This window comes from Euprymna scolopes, chromosome 6 (assembly GCF_053919585.1).
Source record: "Euprymna scolopes isolate OS-2025 chromosome 6, ASM5391958v1, whole genome shotgun sequence".
Taxonomy (NCBI): Eukaryota; Metazoa; Mollusca; class Cephalopoda; order Sepiida; family Sepiolidae; genus Euprymna; species Euprymna scolopes.
Genome location: NC_136487.1, coordinates 26,757,256 through 26,774,642, shown reverse-complemented (window position 1 = coordinate 26,774,642; position 17,387 = coordinate 26,757,256). Strand labels below are relative to the sequence as shown.

At 29.9% G+C, this 17,387-nt stretch overlaps 1 protein-coding gene across 4 annotated transcripts in view; it reads right to left on the bottom strand.

Annotated features, from left to right (window-relative positions):
* Positions 1-6: 6 nt before the first annotated feature.
* The window catches only part of LOC145277581 (BTB/POZ domain-containing protein KCTD21-like), a 75,508-nt gene continuing 58,127 nt past the window's right edge, over positions 7-17,387 (bottom strand). For all 4 annotated transcript variants that reach the window (XM_080129084.1, XM_080129086.1, XM_080129085.1 and 1 more), the window contains one exon: positions 7-16,154. In XM_080129084.1, coding sequence (XP_079985210.1) covers positions 15,497-16,154 — 658 coding nt within the window. In that variant the 3' untranslated portion in view covers positions 7-15,496. The remainder of the gene's footprint in view (positions 16,155-17,387) is intronic.

Sequence of the window (17,387 nt, the reverse complement as noted above, 5' to 3'; positions counted from 1 at the left end):
AAAAAAAAAAAAAAAAATCAAATTTGTTAATGTTGAACAGTTTTTAAAATCCAAGGGAGGTAACTGCAGTCTATGATTTTGACAAACTAATTTTAAACTGCCATTTCAAAATAGAAAATGGTGGACTGCTAATGTTTTTTTTTGTTTTTTTTATTATTATTTTTATTTATTTTATTTTTTTTTTTTGTAAAAAATAGTTCTAGCAGATTTCTCAATCATTTTCCAGTTTTTAGAATTTGAACTTATTTTTATATGACACATAAGTATGTAGTGTTTTACCTGAAATTTTGAAATACTGCACAGGTATCCAATATTTTTATTTTTAAATGTTAACATCTGATGCAGAATAGAGTATATAATAATGTTAAAAACATGAAGATATAAAATAATAAAAAAAATAGTCTACAACTTGACATTTCATGGCACAGTGGTGAAACATGTCTGGAAGTCCATTGATAAATGTTTACTTTTCAGTAATTAACTTAATTTTGAATAAAAACAACTATATTTGAAAATATGTTGAATGACATTCTTGTAACTCATATCTGAAGATAAAATGTGTGGTAAATTAAATGAACAAAAAAAGAAATGGAACAAAAAATGAAAAAAAAAAAGAAAACAAAACAAAGAGATAACCAAGTCCAATCCTTCAAACTCTTTGGTTTAACACTTACAGGCAACATGAATTGGAGCAAATATATTGAGGACCTTGCCAAGGCTGCTTTAAAGAATATGAGTTCCCTTCACTTTGTTATTAAATTACTCACCCCAGAGAGCATCCTATATCTTTACAAAGCCACAATTCACCCATGCATGGAGTATTGTTGCCACATCTGGGTTGGTGCATCTACAACATGTCTCACTTTTAGACAGGGCTCAAAAAAAGACTCAAATCTAAAAGGTTTCATGCTGTCAGCCAAGTTCCAACCTCTGTCCCATCACTATAATGCTACATCCCTGTGCCTGTTTTACAAGTACTTTAATAGAATGTACTCTGATGAATTCATTGCACTTATGCCCCCTCAACATACATATTCCTGACGAACCTGATGAGCAGAAAAATCCCATCCTTTTACTCGAGCTCTATAGATGCCAGAAAGCCTTCTATTTTAATAGTTCCCCCCCCCAGACTGAATTTGGAATTCCCTTTCTATTTTCTGCTTCTGACTGTACTAATCTGCAGAAGTTTAAATGTAATGTGTGTTGTGTGTGTCAACAACGCAGTACTAGCTTGAACCAATTGCTTGTGTCAAGTTAAGTGCAGAAAGGTTAAGTGCAGAAAGCTTCAAACTCATTGACTTCCATTAACAATATATTGCACCTGCATGCTAGCAGGGGTGACGAGGCAGGTCAGTAGATTTGGAGTGCAAATTGGTTAATGGGTTGTTACCACCCCCACATATCTTAAAATAAATAGGGACACATATGCATTTTTTTAGTCAGTTTGAGAGTCTAGAGTTTGAGAGTTAGTTAATCGCAGGCAGTTAGTCTGTCATGATTCCGAGAAGATGGGGGTGACAAGAGAGGGGGTGACAAGAGAGGGGGATAGATGGCAGACAAACTGATAACAAAATTCCTACCCTCCTAAGGATGAGCAGAGAAACAGAAATGTGACTTTGACCATGAAACTGAATAAAGATCCAATTGTCCAGAGAAATGAAACTTGTGTCTGCTTCTATGCATGAAAGAACTTTTGTTCCAGGTGTGGCAGCGTCAGGACACAAACCACTTGAGGACACGGCAAGAAGCATGAAAGAAGATGTAAAAAGTATGTGGTTTCATTTTTATAAACCCCTCAAAAGGGCTGATGTGCTGTAAAAGTGAACATTCAGACACCCCTTCCCCCACATAACAATGTGAACAGACATCTTGCTGCTCAGCTCCCCACAGTCCTGTATTAGATGCGATCTTAAATAGTAGCCCTTACATTCCAAGTGGAAAGATGCTTTGTTTGGGGTGAAAAAGAGTAAAAATTTAGTTGTAAAAGACACAATCTGCATGTATTTTTTTTTTTATTTATTTTTGAACATGATTTCTTATCAACAGGAATGGCTCAGGATGTTATTTTATGTACTTTCAAATATAGTCAACTTAATTTTCTTTAACAAAAAGAAAATTATCAAAATCAATAATTTGTCAATATGCCGCTAGTTCTGCTCCACAGCTGTGATATGAAATCGCATGTAGTATAGAACATCATGGTTTACACACAGCCATCATTATCCGCGTTCAGAGTAATGTTTTTATATTCTATCTTAAATCGCAACATTCTAGATGAAGGAGAAACCCGATGAAAATGTGACACGGTAAAATGTGTAAAATAAAATAAAAAAAATTTTAAAAAGGGGGAAAAAAAAAAAAATGGAGGACAAAATTAAAATGCAAAAATAAAATGCTAAAAATGGTAAGGGGAAAAAGATAAAGACAAAACAAAGAAAAAGAAAAAAGATTTTGTCATGCAGATTTAAAATTAAAAATTACAATAAACCAGTTTCTACTCATCTCTATGAAATTGATCATTTTCTCTCAATATCAAAATATATATATTTAAATATGCGGGTCCTTAAAAGTCATCATCTGTTTTAAAATGTTAATAACATCAAAACTGTATTTCTGATAACAAAACTTATACAATATTTTTTTTTTATTCCGCCATCTTGTACTAGGTCATCTTGTTTTAACATTTCCTGGTTAAGGTAAAATTGCTGTTATAATAACTTGCAAATTCACCATCGATGGGTACTTATTGCAGAAAAGGAGGCCAGAGGAATAGTTGGCCAAAACATGGTGAAACAACATCTCTGAAGATGAGGATAAGAGTCCACAAATAAATAAATATACAGACAGGATACATTTGGCTGAATGACATTAGCATTTTTAATATATATTGTGTGTAAATGTTATTAGAAATACATTTTTGGTCTTGTTAACATTTTAAAAGATGATGTTGTGAAGACTATATATTATTAGCTTAGCAAAATATTCGTCTAAAGGATATTCTGTTATTTAAGAAAATTTATTTACCAAACAGAACAGTTTTGCATCACTGTCCCATTACAAAGATATATAGATTAATATAAATATATAACAGCTTTTTAATACCAATATGTAGTTTAAGCAAAATAAATTGTTTTGGACTATTAAAAGAATTTACAACGTTATTGGTAATGTTTATTAATTTATTATTATTTATTTTTTTATTATCACTTATGTTTGAATTCATGTTTTTAAACGTGACAACTCAAATCCATGTCATGTCAATGCCATTTTATCGTCTTAAAATCTATTTATAAGAAAATCTAAATAGTTCAATTCATAAAACACCAGACTGAAAATCTCAAGGTTTCAGTTTTAATTTCTGGTCATAGCATTTGCTTTATTTATTGGTAATTTATTATTTAGTATTAATGCAATATTTTCCATTTCTAAAAGAAGTCAAGATATTCGTTTTAAAAAATTGTGTCTGACGGACAATGAAACCCACAGGAAATACTCCTTATATTGAGTGGAAATATATAGTTAACTGAACTTCATATTTAGAATCCTTATTTCAATTTTGATCAAACCTTTCATTCTAAAGGAATTTCGAACTCGAGTTTCTTGAACTGAAGCTCAAACTTTTAGAGATTTTTAATTTAAATCTTGTTGAAATCTGGATGGAATCTATTAACAATGGATCCAATTTTGTGCAAATGAGAATGTTCTAATTTTAAAACAAGATGTTGTGCAAATAGTATCCGCCCTACAATGCTTTTAATTACTTCAAAGAAAATTAAATTTGGGAGATATCGTTTAATTCATGTCTAATACTTAGAATTAAAACAATCTAGAATAGAGGAATCTAAATTTTTTTTTTTTTCAATCAATTTTCACCCCAAACAAGGTACAGTGCCACTTTGAATTATGTCCACTATCGGGGACATAATTTGCGGGGCATTATGAAGGGAGATGAGTAGAAAGGTGTTTGTTCACATTACACTTGAACTTCTGCATATCAGTACAGTTGGGAAAGCAGAATCCCAGAAGGGAATTCCAAAGACCTGCAGTTCTGGGGAAGAAACTATTGGAGTAAAAGGCTTTCTTACACCTAGGAATCTCTACTGTAAAGGGGTGGGACTTAGTTGCTTGTCGGGGGTAGTCACATTGAGGAGGTACAAGTGTTTGCAGTTCGTCAAAGCATTCACCATTAAAGTATTTGTAGAACAGGCAGAGCATTTCTATTATGTGACCCTTATTAAACAAAATAAGGTCCACATTTTTTTTTCAATCAATTCGGAAATCAACAATTTTTTGTTGGAGTTACAGATGATCTCCAAATAATGATAAAGAAAGGAGAGAAACCCAAGTAAACTTATCTTCCAAACTAAGTGACTCCCTCCCCTAAATCTTCGAATTTCGGTGCATTTCTATAACAAAATTCTTTCTTTTAATCCTGCACTCTATAATAAAGAACACTATTCGTACATATATATCAGTTCTGTCAAACCAAAAAAAATCTTCCTGACAAATAAGGAAAGAGAGAAAGCAAATTCTTAATGAGAAATTTTCTTTTATTCTCCTTTCCAAACATTTATACATTTTTACTTGAATAGGACAGTATTGAAATAATAACATTTAGAAACCCATTCTTAACATAGGAATGGGAGAGCATTTTGTAAGTATTCTGTACTTTCAGCTAACAATTTAATAAACAAAAAATATAAAAATTGAATTTAACTTGAAATTCTATCTAAAAAATAACATGGTTGTATGCCGCATCATTATATTTTTTTCTTTTTTAAAATTTTGCAGTTTGATAAGATTTTTCTTTTAGTTCGCTTTTATTTTAAAATTCTACTAATGTCTTTGATGTTAAAAGCTGACATGTTTGCTTTTTAATACCCAACTACCAAAAGAATGAAAAAAAGCAAAAAAAGCAAATGGACAGGTCAGATTTTATTTCAATTTGCAAAACACTAAGAATTTGTAACTACGAAAAAAAAAAAAAAAAAAAAAAATTTCAAATTTTGATCAAATAATTGTTTCTTCAAATTGTCAAAAAACGCTTAAAAAAAAAATTTAAATTTAAACCTATCACTTAAAATGCAGGTTTCCCAGAGTCAAAGAAGAATAAAAGAAACGAGTAGAAACTAAGAAAAGGGCTAAAAAAAAAAATGACAAATTTTGAAAGATTTCTTAAAGAGAGATATAGATAAAGGACGAATGGTTTTCAATAAAATTACATTTTTTATTCAGATTTCACTCATCTAAATCCTTTGTTTATAATCACAATGCTTCAGTTTTCAATATAAACATATATACACACACTAGCAGGGAGAGCCGACGTTGCCTGGGATTGAACGAGGATCAATGAATGTTTCACTGCCAATACTTTACTTTTTATCGAAATAAGTAAAATCGCCCATTTTTCAACAGATTTGATTAAAAAAAAAGTTAGGGACCCACCACAGTGTACCAAAAGGACACACTACATTCCCCCCTGCAGTGACTTAATCTGCAATACATTGTAGTCTACATTGCACTGTAGAGAACCTACTGTTGATTTTAGAAAAATATTTTTACATTTAAGTTTAAAAATGCAAAAGTCAAGTATCATGGATCAATTGGGGTTTAAACAGACATTTTGAATGCGTTGTTGTCTTCTCAAAGAACCTACTGTTCAGTTTATATGCCAGGCCCTTTTGTTTGCACAATGATAAAACTTCTCAAATGCATTTGTGATGTTAGGCTGTATAAGGGTCAAAATCAGACTAGTTTTTCTTTAATTGGGTTTTTTTATTATCGATAATTATCAAATGTAAAACCTATCTAAAAACACTCCCAGACACAAAGTACATTTATGTTGGAAAAAAAAAAAAAAAATCGGCCAGCCATTTCAGATTCCATAGAGAACAAATTTACACATATATGCTTTTTATATATTAGCAGAGATATACATAAAGAGATGACAGTTGTTTGTATGTTGTATAACTTTCTCAGCTAGAGTTGGAATTTACAGAGACACCTAAATAACATGCACAAAGCGATGTAGGTAGCGACGTCAGCAGTGATCAGGGTTCAATCTGAGAAGAGCATGCAATATACTTTGAATAGTTACTTGAACCACCTGCAAACTTTATACAGAAATCAAGCTCTTAAGTTTGTGACATTAAAACTAAATGAAAATTCTATGAGCAATTTCTTTACTGTCCGTCTGTTGAACACAATATCATGGGGCTGCTTCTCTGCTGACTATAAGTATGGTCATTTTTAAATCCTGTCAATAAACTCCTGGAGCTGTCCTCTTAATCTAGCTCTGCCAAATTCCACCATTACTGATCACGTTGTCTCACCATCTACCTCATCTTTAACTTTTATCCTAGAATAGCCTTCAGGCTTTGATAAGCAGTGAAACCTCTAAAAAGAAAAAAAATTTATAATTGTTATTTGTTCCTCTACTAGAATAGGATGAAATGCATAGTGTCAGTAGTGGAAATGACAATCGATCTGTGAACTTTTTTTTTTTTTTTTCTTTTTTTGTTAAGGAAGGAAGTCACTACTTATCAAGGCCTGAAGGCCACTCAAGGATAAGGGTTAATGCGTATACGGTAATCATCCGGACAACAGTGTAGTAATTGTTAGTGGTGGAAATTGAATATAATTTGATTATTTAAGGGGACGGCTCAGTAAGAATTTATTCATTGGACTTGAAAATGTTTTACCGATTACAATATGGTCAGAATTCTACAGGCAAACAGTTCTAGGAAAGAAGCTTTGTTCATGGAATTTGTGTTTAAATTTACATACAGATTAGATACAGATTGAAGTTCAGACAAGCACTTGCCACGAAAACTAATAAAAAAAATGTTTTTAAGATTAAACACATTAAAAAATAAACTGTATAAGAAAAGTTATTTACTTAACCCATTAGGCCACACTGTCCTATTATAGGGCACTAAATTTCTTTTCAGAATCTATGATATGAGGGCCCCAAATCCATACAATATAATACATATATATCTATATATGGTGTTTGGTACTATAGGATTCTGGGAGTCGTAAGTACTGCATAATTACTCTGAAGACAGGATAAAATTCATCTATATTCATCAACTTCTCTCTGAAAGTTGTTGAAAACCTCTCAAAAATTCTTGGGAAATTTGCTAAAATTCTATTTGCTTGATGTATGAACTTGAGTCATGCAATAGTAAACCACCAACTTCTTGCCAAATTACTTTGCTCCTAACCTTAATGTGTAAATTTTATCTTGAATGTATAGCCTGTTGACTTCTAAAATATATCATGTACATAATGTCCTATTTATAAAAGAGTTAATATTTCACTTTCTAAATAAAATAACTTTTTTCCATATTCTAACCAATTTTTAGTCATTACAGAAAGTTTTAACTCCATAGTAAAAAATTTAGATACTCTCGGATTTTAATATGCTGTGATCATAAAGTTTAAAGTATTGAAATGCAGAGAAAATATCCAGACAATGTTGGCCACCTCAGCTAGTATGGAGCTTTTTTTCTTTTTTTTCTTTTTTTGAGTGATTTACATGTTTCAGACGTTATCCTCAGCTTTATTGCCAAATTCACATTTCCACTGCTATATTATCTAGCTTTCATCAGGTGTTATTTTTGTCAAAGTTTTTCTCCAAACCGTTTATTCATTTCATCAGCCTGTTTTCATTTTATTTTCCAAGCTCTGACAAATTTCAATGCAACTGAATTGTTTTCTTTCTCATAACATCACAAGATTGATTATTTCCAGTAGAAAAGAAATGAATAACTAGTTCACTTCAAAAATCCTGATGGTTGACAAATGGTACCCAAAAGTCTGAGAATACAACAGTCGAAATATGAATACGACCAGTCAAAACATACATAAATATGGAGGAGAGTATTTTAGAGAAAAATATTTAAGTGTTAACTGTTTGCTGATTGAGTGGACATTACTTTCAACCAGCCAACCAATGAAATCCAGAAAAATCAATAAACAAATTGAAGTTCGACTCATAATTTAACAAGGATAGAATGTTATTTTATTTTTTAATCACAAACATCCTATGAATAAAAATATTTTAAGTGGTAAAAAAGGTCCACTAATCATTTTTTTTTCTCTCTCTCATTTTCCACTGCACTTTATTATTTAAATGCTTTGTTGGTTTCATTTTATGGTGAATACGACAACAATCAAGGTGAGGATAACTGTTCAAAACGTGTACATGTAATAATTCATCTCAAATATATGTAGATCTGAAAAAGTTATTTTGATTTTTTTTTTTTTGAAGATGATATAATGAAAAATAAATAGATGATGAAAATGAGAAAGATGGAAAAAAGGAGAGACAAAGAAAAGAATGAAAAAATGAATAAAACCAAAGAAAAAACAAAGACAAAAGAAAAGAAAAACAGAAAAAAAACACAAAGAAAAGAAAAAATACAAAGAAAAAACAAAGGAAAAAGACAAAGAAAAAAACCATAAAAGACAAAAAGGAAAAAGAAAAATCAAAGAGAAAAGGAGATATCCTTATTTACATTTTTTTCATCAAACTATTGTCTTTATCAACGTGGCTATTTATATTTATATGGCGTTTCATTGTATCCTTCCTCAGGTGTTTAATTCATTTATCTCCAGTGATGTTTTTGAAATAATTTTGTAGATTTCCTTTTTATGTCCATTAATAAGATCTGATAGACTAAAATGTTGGAAAATTATAAATGGATGAACACAAACAACTGATGCGACATAAATACTGGCATTTACAGCACAAGATGAACGTTCTTATAAATCGTCGACCATTTAAATTTAAAGAAATGCTGAAGTTTAGAACAGTATTAACATTGCACCATACGAGTGTTTACAAGTATGTGTTGTATGATTTAAAAACAAACGTCCAATTGATCTGTTCACCAGATCCAAGTAACATCAATATGCATAAATAAATTAGTGGATAATCATATTTAGAAATGGAGAAAAAAAACACCCATAGACCAGGAGTGACCAACCTATGATACATTACTCAATAGTAACATATTCTATCACACAGGTAAAAGATTTAAAAGTATGCTTGTTAAAAAAAAAAAAAAAAAAAAAAAAAAAAAAAAAGAAAAGTAAAACAAAAGAGAGGTTTAAAAAAACCGAGTTGTTTCGTTTTTGTCACAAGGTCGATTTTTAACATGGAAAGATTTATTTTAAAAAGGTTACTAGAGATATAGTAAATATTTTAATTTATGTAGATTTCGAGTTTATTATTATAAAGCCAATTCTGTATTGATTATTATATTGTACCCAATATATAATACTGATTTAAAAAGTTTAAAAAAAAAAAATAAAATAAAACTTGAGTGTCATCAGCTAGAATCAAAACCAAAACATTTAGCGCTCCAGCCTTGGTAATTACTGTTTGAGCTATTGTCAGATCGATAAGAAATAGTTAAAAATATTTGTGCATGTGTAGAAGAGCACTTTAAGTCAACTTACACCGGCTAAGTTCCATTTTTTTTTTTTTTTTTTTCAATTTTGACCCTTCAGCAACCATTTTTACTGACTAAAAACCCATAAAAGAACCATCCATAAGAAAAAAAAAAAAAAAAAAAAAAAATGCAATCACTTGACCTGCCTTGCAACACTCTGCAACCTTGCACTTCAGGAGATGCAATTTGATATATAATTAAAAAAAAAAAAAAAATGGAGACAAACAGACAATGAGTTTTATACATTAGATTTATTTTTTAAAATGTAGTTTGCAGGGTTTTTTTTTGTTTGTTTATTTACAAAACGTTTTAATAAACAAACGCAGAGATCGTGTCCACATTGCTGTAAATTCTCGTTTTAAAATGAGTTCATTCTTTAGAATTATTTGATTTATATTTAAATTATATTTCTAATAAATAGAAACAAAATAAATTACTGATTTGTAGAAATAAAGTATAAAAGGAATTTTTTAAAAATGTTATGGCTAAAAGGAAATTTGGCTAAGATTATTTCTAATCTAAAAACTGAAATAATTTCATGAACTTTCTTGTCCTATGTCCATCTATTAGTAGATATGGCCAAAATTATGTTTTTTTACCCTTACAATATGAAATAAAATTAAATCTAGTAAAATAAAAATATCACTAAAGAAACTTAGAGTGTAGTGGATAAAGTACTTGCTTAAATTCAGTTCTAAGTTACACTCTTCCGGAGAGGGGAGATTAAATATTCAGTGCAGGCAACACTAAAATACACCTGCAAATTACTTAAGACTCTCAGCCAGTCATGGGTGACTGAACAAGAGCAGGATACACTATGGATTAAATGAAGGCTTTCAGTTCTGAATTTTTAAGATGAGAGATGATTGTATTAATTTAGAGTAATGTTCTCACCTTCTGTGTTATTTGCAGTTTCCATCAATGTAACCTTCAAGCGTCTTCCGGAGTATAAGTTGCCATCTATGATACTAGAAAAGGGGTTGACTCTACCTCTAAGGTTTCATATTTAGGTTTTATTTGAAAAGTAAAATTAAAAATAAAATCAATAAAAATTATCAAACAAAACATTAGAAGATATTTCTAAATTATTTATAAAAGAAAAAAAAGGGGGGGGGTGTTAAAGTTTAATTACATCCATTAGCCATTCATAAGTTTTTTAATTTAATTTACAAAAATAAAAGGCTACTAGTAAACCACAAATATTAAACCATGTGTTCTTGTCAATAGCTATTCCTAATAACAAGATGAAATGCTAAAACTTCTGTGCAGCTTAATTGCCATATATATTTTCAAAACTTACTACTTAGCTCTACTTACATATTGAGCACTGTCAAAGTAAATACTGAAAATAAATATATGAATTTCATGTAGATACACAATATTTTTTATTTTAAATATTTACTATTTTTACCCACAGACACTAGTGTTTCATGCTTATGCAATCAGCAGTGTAGAGATAATTACTGCCAGTTGAAGGATTCAACCCCAGTAGCGAAATTTAAAAAAATTTATTGGCTACATATACCCATTGTTATTCAAAAATGTTAAACCGTTTTATTTTCTAATTTACTTACGGAATGGTTTACTTCAATATTGATATTAAACAAGTTTATGCTATTGTAACCAAATGCAAGCGAATATAAATAGATGTTTAAGATTGTGTATACAAAAAATGCATATATAGGTAAGAATATTCAAAGATAAAAATTCCAATGAATTTAACAAGGCTTATATAATAGTGCTTAATAATAAAGAGCAAGGTGTACCTTTATATTCAAATAAACATTTTTACGTGGCTACACAATTAAAATCATGTTCGAGTCCAACTGGTTATGACAACCAACCGACTCATAATTTTTATATGTAGGGGATATCTTATCACACCAAAAAGTTTCTACACATACATATTTGGATGTGTGTTGGTGTGTGCGTGTATATATATATATATATATATATATATATATATATAGTGCATAATGCATTGTTTTTTGTGACAAATTTTAAATAAAACAAACTGAGAAACCATTTAAGAAATCCAGTGTCATTTGCAGGAAGTAACTGATCAAATAATTCTGGTAAAATTAGTAAACAAACAAATACCTGGAATACAAAAGGTTGACCAATTTTACATGGCCTAAATAAAAACACACCTGATAAGTATTGTATAAATATAAATAGCAATGTTGATGAACACAAGAGTGTAAAGAAAAATGTAAATCTTTAGATATGTTTGTTTGCACTTTTTTTTAACAAATGGAGACACTGTGATTACAAATTAGTAGATGAAGCAGTCCAAATAAAAATTGAATAAAAAGAAAATAATGTACAATTTTTTTTTTTTTTTTTTTAAGTTAAAAACAATTTACATTGAAAGAGAAAGGGTAGTTTGTTAAAGCAGAACATTGTCGGAAACAAAATCACAATTTGGTCAAATAGAAATAAAGGAATTTAATCTTAAGGGAAATATCAATGGGGGATCTTAGTTTCATTTATATTTCATCATATTATACAATATTACTTTATTAATATTATTAATACAAGTATTTTTAATAGAAGCCGAAAAGAGGATAGATATGGGTGTGTTTATGTATTTGCAAATATTGAAGTTTTTTTTTTTTGTTTTGTGAGAAATCTTTTTAACTTTCCAAACAGTCCATTCAGTATGTTCCTAAAAATGGTGTATATAAGTTGTGTTGACCGTTTAAAAAAAAAAAAACTCCCAGAACTCATATACACCAATTTGACCACAATATTAACCGGACTATTTGAAAATTTAAAAACCTGAAACAAAATAGCCTCATAAAAACAAAAAGAACTTAACATTTGCATGAATAAAAGTTGCCTAAATACACAACACTGTGTGTGTGTGTGTGTGTGTGTGTATATATATATATATATATATTTATATTATGTACACACACATTTGTTTCTGTTAAGTGGAAAGAAATCCAATAAAATGCTTGATTATTCCAGAAAAGAATGTTTATTTTTGATTTTACAGAAATTCAGAGCTCATGGTAAGATACGTTTTGTGACTAAAATGAAGCCCGAGTGTAATCAGTCATAATGCTTTTTGATTGCATTTGATTCGATAGCCATTTTTTTTTTTTTTTTTTAATTTAAAAAAAAAATTTTTTTATTTTACCAGGTTCAGCTTTACTTTCAAAACTTTCTGTACCACAAGATTTAATCTACAATAAAATCATTATATATAAAGATATCTATATGTAAGTAAATGAGGTCATATTTGTGACAGTATTTTTTATATATAACCTTGCTTTTTTGGTGAACACCAATGTTTTCATAGATAGTACTGTTATTAAATAAAACAGTTTCATAATTATCTACAGGGTTGGAAACAAAGAAAACCAACAAAGAGATAAATAAGACCTTATAAAGAGGTGTACGAGTGAGCAGTTACAATAACACCAGCTTGAGGTGGTTATTCTTCATGGGAACAAGTTCAATTCCTGTTCAGATTTCATTTTTCTTTCTGTGCAGAGTTTTTACATTACCAGCCACGAAGATAAAATGGTTTCATTTAATAATTGCATTACCTACACAAGCATATGTGACTAGACAAAAAAAAAAAAAGAAAAAGTGATATATATAGCAAAAAATAAAAATACATATAAAATCATATAAAGAAATTTTAAATAAAAGCATAAAAAATTCTTGTATTTTGTGAAATTATGATGAATAAAAAAGAGGAACATCAAAGAAAAGGTTTTTTAGAGCTGATAGAGTGACCTCATAAACATCAAGATTTCTTTACTCCCCCCCCCCAAACTATACAGGGTTGGCAACAAGTATCAAAGATAACTACTTAACTAAATACGAAAATAAATTTGAAAAAGAAAAAAATTTTTTATTGATTATATAATAAAAAATAATGGAGATTTATGTTAATGTTATAAGAAATGTTTAAAAGTTCTGGCATCTTCCTGTATGACTAATTCAACATGTTTATTAGATTCTGAATAGATCAAGCTGATTGTTGGGCTAGTTGTGATGATAAAAGAGCCTTTAGGAGGCCATGACCAACAGTTAAAAAAAAAAAAAAAAAAAAAAAAAAAAAAAAAAAAAATCCATAAGTTGCTCCTTTGTAAATTGACTTAGCAGCAGAGGAGTTGGATTGCCATGGCTACCATATTCACCCGATCTTAGTCCCCCAGACTATGAGCTGCAGGGATTCCTAAAGAGTCGTATTTATCACAACAGGCCTGACAAACTACATTATCTACTAGCGTGCATAAAATAAAAAAATAGCCATCAAAACCGATCAGTTAGCCAAGGTTCAAAATCGAACAGTGTCGAATTGTTCTTAGAGGAAGATAGAACTTTCAAACATTTATGATTTTAACACAAAACTTCAATTGTCAGTCACTATATAACCAATCAATACTTTGTGACTTAGCACTTCTGCAGTTTACGAAATATGCTGAAATAATATGGTTATTCTTTAGAAACTCATTGGAAGAGGAGAGGACTTTGTTAATATTCTGTATTTTCACTTAAAAGTCACTATAAAAATTGAATTTAACTTAAAATTCCTATTTAAAATAATAGCATGGTCCATAAACTGCAATGACTTATTTTTAATTCTCATAAGTAATCATCTTCAATGAAACTTATGACCAACCGTGCACATTATTATTGGTTTGTATCACTATTCTTATGACTTATATTTTCAAGAGAAGCAAAAGCAAGATATGAACATATTTTATATAGGTGTGTGCATATAAATATGATCACAGGAAAAATCCAGTGAATCTTTAGTGTGTTTATAGAAAAGATATCAATAAAAAATGAAGTTGTCTCTTAGGTATAAAACCTTTGATTTATAGAAACGATTTTTTAGGCTACACATTTGCAAACATTTCTAAGCTATGAATTAGCTAAACTTCAGACTAATCCGTTCTTAATGAGTATAAAAAATAGTAAAATTCATCATAAAATGAATGTGATCAATTAAAATTCAAACTGCATGAAATATTTTTTTTAAAATTACCTTATTTTCCCCCCCTTTGTTCAAATTTTTACTAAAACTTTTTTTTTACAAGAAAAACTAATTACAAGAAAAACTAATTAAAAAATTAAAAATCTAGGAAAATGATATATATACCCATCACAGAACAAAGATATCATCTTCCAAAAATCATATAAATTGATCAAATAGTTTTATTTTGAACTAAGAAAATCAAATTTTATGAATAAAAAAAAAAATCATCTTAGAAAAAACAAAAATCAAAACAAGGGCAAATAAGTTCACAATAATTCAAACTTGTGAGATCAGCTTTGTAATGCTATCAATTTAACATTAATCACTTTAAATAGTTTAAAAATGATTTTCTTTATAAAAACAAAACTTGATCAATTTTCATATATTTGAAATATGACAATTCCATTTTGTGACGGACACGTACAAAGATTTTTCTATAGTTTTTTTTATTTTTTTTTTTTAATTATGTTGAATTCTAAATAAGAACCATAATTTAAAAAAAAAAATGTTTATGCATATATATATATATATATCTTTTTTTTAATTGTTACATTTCTGATGAATTTTACTTTTTTTTTCTTTTTTTTTTAACACCTACTGAAAGCAGTTTGGCTTGAGGAAGTCTAGCTAATTCATATCTTTGCGCAAAACAATAGCCAAACAATGATTGCATAAATAAATTTTATACCTAATATTATATATGCACACACATGCACACTTAAGCAATTTAAAAACTAAAAGGATAAAATATAGTGGATCATGATAAGACTAAAAAGAGGAAAGGTTGTTCAGAAACAAAACAGCAGCGTCTGTCATTATCAGAATTTTTTTCGTTTTCAAAGTATCTTGATGCGCTCTAACCCAGACACGACACCACAATTTCCACAGCCTAAAATCCTGATGAAAATAAATCATGTGACTAGCAAGCGTCAATGTATTTCAGCGTGCATGTGCACGTATGTGCAGGTCTTCTTGAGGCAGTCCACATATATAATATATATAAAATGGCTGGGGATCTATTACGCAGTAGGTATTAATCATTTTGGTGGTTCCAGTCCAAAAAGCCAACAGTACGTCCAGGGGGAAGTGCCTTACATGCCATACAATTCTCGCGTAATTTCTGCACGCAGAATGCTGGTACATGCCACTTGTCCATTATCAGAATTGTCTGCACATTATTTGTTTCCGTGCTGTTTGAAAACGACACAGACGAGGAGATTAGTCGGGCACCGTGGACCCTAACAATCTCTGCAATCTCAACTCTCGTTAAGTAAAGGATGTCCTGGATCTCATAGCAACCTTTGCCCATGTACCACATATGGCCCGTATTGCTTTTGCGGGGGTGATAGTCTGTGCACTTCACGGTGTCCATGAAGGCTTGAAAGAAGGCAAGGTCTTCAAAGTTGAGCGGAAGGACGCGTATTACGTCGGCGTGAGCGTTCAAGTGTAAGGTCTTTATATTTGCCTTCACCGTGTTAATTTCAATCACATCGAGGAAGTAACCATCGGAATCACAGTTTGGGGGCATCAATTTGACCATACTCTCTTCATGCCGGCGGGCCAGTTCCATGCACACTTCTTCCTTCAGATTTGGGATCTGGTAGAAGTCCACCTCATCTTTTAACTGTTGTAATTCCACAAGTGTCTCGGGAAGGTGAATCTTACGAGTTCGAAGGTAGTTGAGAATATAACTGAAAAGAGGAATGGAAATAGGGAGAAGAAAAAGAAAAGAAAAAAATGAAGATAAGATGCATGAAAATAAAAAATTTGAAACAAATAGAAACATTAACTCATTTTATTGCGGACTATTATCCTCATCTTGGATGTTGTTTCACAACGTTTCGGCCAACTATTCCTGTGGCTTTCGTTAGGTGGTAATCGCGACAGGATAGGAACTCTGAATCTCCTAACTGCATTCTCAACAATTATTGCCATCCCGTCGCAGTTACCACCTGATGAAGGCCAGAGCAATAGTTGGCCGAAACGTCGTGAAACAATATCTAAGTAAGATGAGGATATAGTTCACAATAAAATAATACTCATCTCAATAATGAATTCCAATTAAATAATATAAATAGAAACAGGTCATGCCTATTTAATTTTATCATACAACATAAAATTAAAAAATATTGTATATATAGTAATCTGCAAGCCCAAACAGCTTTAGGTATTTCTAATTTGCATATATTTTTTTTAAGAGCTTGTAATAAATTAATATTCTGTAATATATACTTTCAATTTGTATTTTATATTTTCTTATATATAATAATTTTGTTGCTTTAAAACATCCGATGTTGCTGGGATACAAAGAAAGATACTACACTTTGATCTTAGTCAAAAGGCTAAAAAAACTATACAAACTAATATTTTTATGACTAGTCATTTATAAACGAATTAAAAAAAAAAAAAAAAAAAAAAGATATATCTAAACCTCATATCTAGAATCCTTACTCCAATTGATAAAAATTACAAGATTTTGGTTTAAAAAAAAATTTTAACATTTAAGAGCAAGCTGGTGCTGTCTAAGTAGAAATTGCAATTCAGGGAATCTTGTTTAATTCTTGTCCAACGACAATGGATAAAATTCAATGGAATTCCAACATATTTGAAATTCCAAATAGAATGTTATATCTATATTATATCCCCTAAAATATTACAAAGAAACTGAAATTTAGAGACTATTTAATACTTGAGGTCTAGTACCTATTGTTAAATTTTAACAAAAATCAAAGGTATTTGAATTTTCACGAAGCGCTTCTAACCCATCCTTAGCCCATTCTGTTTGGGATATTTATTTTTCTTTTTTTCTTCAAATATATATTAGTCAATTATCTTTCTTGGTAGAGTATAGTAAATAAAATTTAAAAAAATCATTTAAACTTGCAATCAGGAAAAATAAACTGATATCGTTTTATTGAATCCTT